This window comes from Glycine max, chromosome 8, assembly GCF_000004515.6.
Source record: "Glycine max cultivar Williams 82 chromosome 8, Glycine_max_v4.0, whole genome shotgun sequence".
Classification (NCBI taxonomy): domain Eukaryota; kingdom Viridiplantae; phylum Streptophyta; class Magnoliopsida; order Fabales; family Fabaceae; genus Glycine; species Glycine max.
This window is the reverse complement of record NC_038244.2, coordinates 7,389,668-7,398,013: the sequence shown is the minus strand read 5'-3', so window position 1 is coordinate 7,398,013 and position 8,346 is coordinate 7,389,668. Positions and strand designations below refer to the sequence as shown.

The window sequence follows — 8,346 nt, the reverse complement described above, 5'->3', positions numbered from 1 at the left end:
CACCCCATATAATTTTAAAGAAAACTGAAAATCCCAAAAAAAACTGTGTCCCTCTTTCTTCTTATTTTCATACAGCATACCTAACCCTAATCTCATTTCCTTCATGCAAACCGCTGTGATGGCCACCCCCACACCCCTCTTCCATAGCCCCATTTTTTCATTCGTCCCTATTATTATTCATGAGGTGAAATCACCTTTGAAGACCATTCCTGAAGCTAGTAGCATAGTAGTGAGATAAAAACAAAAATCACCTTTGAATATGCACCAGTTGATACGTGAGGATGGAAATTGAATGTCAGAGAAGAAGCTGCATCAGGAAAGAAGGGGGAGAGGAACTTATAAAAAGAGAGGGCAGTTTTGGGATATTAAAATCATGGAGGTGCAGGTAGAAATTCTTAGAGTGCATAAAGTAACGGCCCCATTATAAACGGGGGTTAGGTCCAATTAGGCCACCAACTAGACAAGGCAGAAAGCATCATCGTCCACAAGAAAAAGAGGTGGTGCTGGCGATGGAAACTATGCTCACAACAAGTGACAGAGACAGAGTAGAACCAAAAGATTCATAATAACTAACATTAGAAACTAGGTGAAAGTAACTGCACAGACACACAACACATCTTCCTTAATTTCTCCGTCCATTTCCCTCCCATAAATAAATCTTTCATTTCCATCTTTCTTGGGTGATCCAATGGCGACCCTTTTCCAGGGATTGGGAGTTGTGAACCCATCATTGGCTTCTTCAAACTCCAACAAGTTCCATCTTCCTTCTCGTACATCCCTCTCAGGTTCGCTTCTTAAATTTCTTTCCTTTTCTTTCTTCAAAATTTTCAAACTGCTTCTTATTGAGATTTTTGTTATTGACTTTTAAATGTTGTTTCTTTTCATTCTGTGTGCAATAATTGATTGGTTCAGAGAGGAAAGATGGCATTTTTGTGGTCAGATCTGATGCAACAAGGGTAAGCAGCCAGGTTCTGAAGGCTGGAGCTCGTAAGCATGAATTGTTAGTTACTAATGCAGTTGCAGTAAGTTTTCTCATGACTCTCATTCCATTCCCTTTTGTTGAAGTTTGGTTTGGGATCAATGTTGTCATCAAGTTTGTAAATTGTGTTTGTTTGTTGTTTTATAGACAAAGGAAGGCCGTCCTGCGGCTTCTACATCAAAATCTGGGTATGTCTCATTTTGTAATCACTTGCTAGTTACTTTTGTATTTCCATGTTTTACAAATTTAAGCATTTTAATTTATTTTTTTTATGTGAGATGAATCTATGTTAATATGTTTAGTTTGTTTACCCTTTTGCTGATTGATTGACTTTATTTTAGTGAAAAACTGTAAATTAATGGCTGTGTTTCACTTTTTCTAATTTGGTATTGTCTACAAACACTTGGCCTATGGTTGGATGGGTAGTGGAAATGACAATTCATTTCAATTTTCAACATAAATAGAATCTACATACCTTTGCAATTTCATCTTTTTTCTTATTCATTCCAATTAAGCATAGGTTTAGGGTGTGTTTGGTATACATGAAAATGGAAGCATTGTAAAGAAGAAAAAGCCTAAATTCCCGTATTTGTGGATGAGTAAATAATATGGGGAACTGGCTTCCACATCATCCCATCATCAGCACATTTTTACCCTTTGATAAATGACATAAAAGTAGGTCTAGATTGTAGTTATAATGTAATTAGTTAATTTAGTTTATCTTCTGGTTTGTTTATAAATGCTGCTTGAAAGTACAAAATGATACTGGACAATTTTATGCCTTTCACTTTATGCTTTTAATTTTGTGATGAATAAGAGGACATATTCCATCAGAAAACAATACAACACTGAATCAAAAGAACAGACATGCTCTATAGAGTTGACTATACAAACCTTTCCCTGTATGGCATATTAACACAGACTGAAGAGTGAAGACATCCTATTCCTATGTGTTAAAACATCTAGAGGACATCTCATAATCCATATCAAATAGGAAAGAAATATGAAAACCACTTGGAAGAGATAATCCTAGATACTTTAAGATATTCTATGATAATAATGTTATGAGATGTATCCTAGATATTGTTACATGTTAGTGTCAAACCATTCATGTGCTTTACCCAGCAACATAAGCTTTTGGGGTAATTACCTGATATCAAAGCTTCTTTACAAGTGACGAGTTTGATTCTTTTTCCTAAATATAATTTAATTTTGAGTGCAAGGTAGGGTGACCAGCTTTGAATAAAATCATTCACATGTTCTTACCCAATATTTTTAAGTTTTATTTTTAGGAGAATATTTTAAGCTTTTGGAATAGTTGTGTACTTGTCACTTTAAAATTCCTTGTAAGGCAACAACTCATTGTCCCATGACACCCACAATACTTTTCATTCTTGCTAAGATTAGTAACAATATCCATACAATGTTTACCTTTGTTCTCAACAGTCAATCAAGACTCTTACAGTTTTTCTTTCACTATACTAAATGTCCATAAAAGGTAATCAAATTATAAGGCACCACCTCTCAGTTAAGAGACAGGTTTTGACTGACCAAAACTAGGAACTGACAAACAAACACAAAAAGAAATAAGATAGATGAAAAAATAATCTGGACTTCCTTATTTAAGGACCAAAACAGATAAGAATGCAAGAAAGGATTATATTTTAGATAGATTGATGGATGAAGAGTCTCAGAAAAGATTGTTTGTGGTTGGTAGTCCCTTGATGTGGTACTTCAAAACTTTTGTGTAGAAAGCCTTAGGCAAACTCCCTGCAGAGTGTAGACCAAGGTGTTACCTTGTTACGGACAAAATTTAGGGATGACAACTTCTTTAGGTCTGAAAGAATATTGCAGTAACAAAAAAGAGTTAAGGTGATGATGGTTAAAAACTTTTGGGACGTTCTAGTGACATGTAATTCAGAGTTTTTTTTTTTTGACAGCAACAGAATCAGATACTTTCCTTGATATAAAATCAACAATACAATGTGGAGTATTAAGGAAGATTCGGTGTTGCTCAAAAAGGAAGGAATTCCTAGCTAAAGAGTCAGCCACCAAATTTGCTTGCCTTCTCACATATTCAATAGAGTATGAAGGATAAGATCTCAAAATATCTCTAATTTGGTTTAGAATAAACCCACAACCAGTGATATCTTCCTCTTTGCTCTTAATCTGATCTACTATCTGTTTACAATCTGATTCAGTAAGACATTAGGAATGTTCTGATTTGTAAGCCATAATAAACTTTGTAATATTGCATGTGCTTCTCCCTCCTTGACTCGCAATACTGCATTCATCCAGCCCGTCTTTGCCATCATAAACTCTCCTGTATCATCCCTTAGACAAGCTCCAAAACCCGACTTTCCTTCCTCATCCATAAATGCCGTGTCCACGTTGCACTTCCAGAACCTGTTTGGGGGCTTCAACCACTGGACGAACTGTTGATGGCTACATTCATATTGGTGGAAACCACCTGCACCGCTTTCCATTCTGACAAGACAGTATCAGCCCTCTGGATAATCCCTATCTTGGTCTCCTCTTTATTATTCCAAATGTATTCATTTCTACTCTTCCAGACACTTGTCATGGTTATTACAAAAGAACAAAATTTCTCTGGTAATGATATCATAAGTTCGAATACCAGATCCTTAAAGGATTCCATGGACAGAATCAAGCCATCAATATCAGTCCATAATCCTTTTGCTATCCATATTTCTACACTCCAAGGACATGTTAGAAACAAGTGCCAAATTCAAAGTTGTTAAAAAACATTTTTTTTGTTTGCTATTACCTTGTTATGCACTGATTGTAACTAACTATATATGCATTTTATTTTTAGGCATGAACTTCTCCTTTTTGAGGCCCTACGTGAAGGTTTGGAAGAAGAAATGGAGAGGGATCCTTGTGTATGTGTCATGGGCGAAGATGTAGGTCACTATGGAGGATCCTACAAGGTGACTAAAGGTCTTGCCACAAAGTTTGGGGACCTTAGAGTTTTGGACACCCCTATTGCTGAGAACTCCTTCACGGGCATGGGCATTGGGGCTGCCATGACTGGTCTGAGGCCAGTTGTTGAGGGCATGAACATGGGATTCCTACTTCTGGCATTTAACCAGATCTCTAACAATTGTGGCATGCTCCATTACACATCTGGAGGCCAGTTCAAGATACCAATCGTCATTCGTGGACCTGGTGGAGTTGGGCGGCAACTTGGAGCAGAACACTCGCAGCGATTGGAGTCGTATTTTCAGTCAATCCCTGGAATCCAGATGGTGGCTTGCTCAACCCCTTACAATGCCAAGGGCTTGATGAAAGCTGCAATCCGGAGTGAGAACCCTGTGATTCTTTTCGAGCATGTTTTGCTTTATAACCTCAAGGAGAGAATTCCAGATGAAGAGTATGTATTGTCACTCGAAGAAGCTGAAATGGTTAGGCCTGGGGAGCATGTCACGATATTAACCTATTCCAGGATGAGGTATCATGTCATGCAAGCTGCTAAGACACTGGTGAACAAAGGGTATGACCCTGAAGTAATTGATATCAGGTCTTTGAAACCATTCGATCTTCACACAATTGGGAATTCGGTGAAGAAGACACATCGTGTGCTAATTGTGGAAGAGTGTATGCGAACAGGTGGAATTGGTGCTAGTTTGACAGCTGCTATTACTGAAAATTTCCATGACTATTTGGATGCCCCTATAGTATGTTTATCCTCTCAGGATGTGCCAACTCCTTATGCTGGAACATTGGAGGAATGGACAGTGGTTCAACCTGCTCAAATTGTGACTGCAGTCGAGCAGCTCTGCAAGTGATTTCTACAAAACACTAGCAATTAGGATATGGTTTTTGGTAAAGCTATTGTGCTTGTTAAATTAAGCTTGAATTTTCATTATAATTTTCTCTTTTCCTATTATTTCTGAAGTCTAAAGCCCATAACTTTAAATTGTTGTTTAATTTCCGATATTCTTTTGCGTTTTTTTATTTATAAAAAGAGTATTTAGAACTGCCAACCCAATCTAAATCTTTCTCAGCTTGTTCATCTGCATAATTTATGTGGTGTGTGTGTAAGAGTTAGGCCAAGCCTTATAACTAGGGAGATATTTGTAGTCAGTGCTGAACTGCTGAAGCAAGCAAATATCTGTTATAAACCTTGTTTATTTTGAATTAACTCTTTTGGATGTAGTTCTTACAGATTTTGAATATGCTATTCAATCCTAGTGTCAGGCTTCTGAGTTCTCGTGTTCTAATTGGAAGTTTTCGTGTCAGTTTCATATATTATATATAGTTTAGTTAGTAATAGCCGTGGGATTGCACTACTTCTAAATATTCACCTGCACGAAACAGCTAAAATTTTTGTATTCACGTAATAATATCTTATGCGTATTTATTATCTTGACGATAATAATTGAGGAAATTCAGTATTTGCTATTACGCTTCAATTTTTCATACTATTGCTGCAACTAACTTTTAGCACTTCATCTGTGCATGGAAATTTTTATTGTCCATATGTATTAAATTCATATTACATAGCAGCTTAATGCTCCCCACCAATGACAAAATAAAACAACCATTGAAGAACACGAGTTGTGTTAGGGTTAAGGGACTTTGCCGTGAATATGGTAACGATAATAGCTGTTTGGCAGGTTGTCTCAAAGCCCATATATTTTTTTGGTATAGACTATAGTCTATAAATATTTTTTTTCTAAAAATAATTATGTTTAAATCGGATAAAACTATTATGGATAACAAATTTTTTTTCCTGAGTCTTTAACATAGATTTATATTCAAGACTCTAATATGAGATTTCTGGTAGCTCAAACAACTCTACTCTAGTTGATGCATGTGTTAAGTGGTTCAAAGCCCATTTTATATGTCCTATAGCTTCTTCTTCTTCTTCTTTTTTTTTTTTTTAAGGCTATCAGACTTTACAACTTTTATAAGAAGGGAGTTGCTATTGGTTCCAATGGATTTTGCTAATAGCTCCTACATCCTTCAAAATTTCAAAATTATCCATCCCTAAAATACACTAGGGAATTGTGTTTCTGCTACATAATAGGGGTACAAAAAAAATTATGCACAATGGAATCATGTTATGCAAAAGTATAATTAAATCGTGATTCCATTGTACATAATTTTTGCATCCCTTGTTATGTAGTGAAAACACGATTTCATTATGAAAGGGGGTTAAAAATATAGATTGTACAACGAAAGTGTGATTCTGTTGTATGATATGTAAAAATATTCAATGGAAATATGTTTTGATGTACAAAATCTAAAACAAAAACATGTTTTCGTTGTGTAATTTTTTTTGCACCCCCTTATTATGCAAATGTGTTTTCCTTAGGTATTTTTCACGAAAAATTAATTGTAGAACTAAGTTACATTTTTTACTTGAATTAATTTTTATACAAATTATATTAATGATAACACACATTACCTTTTTTAACAGTAATTAAATTAATTGTTACATAAATTACCTTTTTTATTTAAATCTAAATTAATGATGACATAAATTATTCTTTTTAATTGTAATCAAAATTATATCATGAATTGATTTGATTACGATTAATAAAGGTAATTCTTATAATAATTATTTTGATTACCTTTATATATGGTAACTTGTATCCAATTAATTTAATTTTAATTAAAAAAGACATTGAGTATTATTAAAAATGATAATTATAGCACAATTAATTTGATTACTTTAAGAAAATGTAACTTGCATTTATAATTAATAAAAAAATACACTACGGAAATATGATTTCGTTGTGTGTCACAACAAAGATCACAATTTTCATTGTTTATTTATTTTTTGTTTTAAAAATACAAAATGGAAATACAATTATGTTGTGTATCTCAACCAAAATCACAAATGAAATCGTATTTTTGTTGTATATTTAAGAGGAAGTAAAGGATGCCATGAAGGGGAGGGGTGGGAAAATTTTAAATGGGGGCAAATTGGATATTTTACCTTAGTATAGGGCCAAGAGCAAAAGCTGTAGGGATCAATAGTAATTCCCTTATAAGAATATGGCATATAACAAAGTGGGTTGGGCTATGAAATCCATTGATCATTTTGTAAGCGGAGGAGGTGAATGAAGTTTTTTTTATGTCTGGGTGGACCTGGGAATCCTTGCAATTGAGCTACACGCCTTCTCTAGTTCTCTAATTAGTTGCCAAGTATCAGTCTTGGTGAATCAGAATCAATCTTCAATGTTTTTGCCTTTTCTTTCCTTTTGTAGTAAAACCAGTTCTAAGATACTCCTCACATTCTTAATTATAAGATCCTTTTAAAAAAATTATCTATTCTTTTTTATAAGATTTTTTTTCTAATTTCTAGACACATTAATTATTTTTTTATATATCCTTACTTAATGATTTTCTCTTAAAACATTAATGAAAAAACAAATAAGTGGGTAAAGAGAAAATGAAAGGATAATTTTGAAATGATAGTATAAATAATTGATAAATTTAATGTGATAACTACTTTTCTAAAGAGAAATGATATAGTTGTAAAAAATCTTATAATTAAAGATATAAGGAGTATCAGAAATGAGGGTGAAAGTGCGTAGATAGTTAACAGTATACTTTGGAAAATATCTTATTGTATGTGCCAGTTAATTATTTGACTGACTTACTGAAAGTTGGCCCAACTTTGATGAGGTTTTGTTACCACTTGTTGCTGCTTTAATCGAATGTGAGATCATCAAATTTGGAATATTTCATCAAACCAATCAAACAGTTGCAATAACATAGGTAGAAGCCTTTGGGAACTAAGATAATGGCAAAGCTATACTTTACTTGAAAAGTACCGTGGAATGGGAATCATTTGACAGCTTTTTTTTTTTTTATATAACTATGATATAAGTACGAAGTTGTCCCACTAAATATATCTTTGTTGGAATCTTATCTTCCTAACATGATTTATTTCATATTTAAAAATTAATTATAATTTAAATCTTAAATCACAAGACAAATTATTTTTTCTTGACATATTAATCTACTCTCATGCACAAAAAGTTTGAAGCCCATGTTCAGTACAAGTTCTGGACACCCATATGGCCTATGGGCTTTGATATAGATGATGTACTCTTTTTTTCGTATATTAGATGATGCACTTTATTGATGCTATGTGATTGTGATTTGCGATTGCCAGGCTAATTGAGGAGGAGTAAATAATTTTGTCTTATCTGGCCTCCATCAAGATTAAAATTCTAATTTTTTTTTAAAAAAATAATTTTGCTTCTAGTATTTTGCTATGCATGTCTTTTAATAAAAGCTATTACTTATCCTTTTGTGCTTGTAAAAAGTGGTAATCATATTAGCTCTTTTTCTCCCATTTCGCATCAGATATCCTCATACTCTTAAGG

General features: G+C 33.8%; 1 protein-coding gene across 1 annotated transcript; it reads left to right on the top strand.

Moving 5' to 3' along the window:
- Positions 1-459: 459 nt before the first annotated feature.
- Positions 460-4,986, top strand: LOC100798407 (pyruvate dehydrogenase E1 component subunit beta-3, chloroplastic). The gene is made up of 4 exons (XM_003531107.5): positions 460-785; positions 913-1,022; positions 1,127-1,167; positions 3,816-4,986. Exons 1-4 carry the CDS (start codon positions 689-691, stop codon positions 4,786-4,788), a joined length of 1,221 nt encoding a protein of 406 aa, XP_003531155.1. The 5' UTR covers positions 460-688; the 3' UTR covers positions 4,789-4,986.
- The last annotated feature ends 3,360 nt before the right edge of the window (positions 4,987-8,346 follow it).

Bases quoted from the DNA above. Each gene is read 5' to 3' on its own strand.
- LOC100798407 (XM_003531107.5), top strand. From the start codon at position 689: ATGGCGACCCTTTTCCAGGGATTGGGAGTTGTGAACCCATCATTGGCT. The intron at 786-912 runs GTTCGCTTCTTA...TGATTGGTTCAG, and splicing joins TTCTCGTACATCCCTCTCAG to AGAGGAAAGATGGCATTTTT. The intron at 1,168-3,815 runs GTATGTCTCATT...TTTTATTTTTAG, and splicing joins GCTTCTACATCAAAATCTGG to GCATGAACTTCTCCTTTTTG.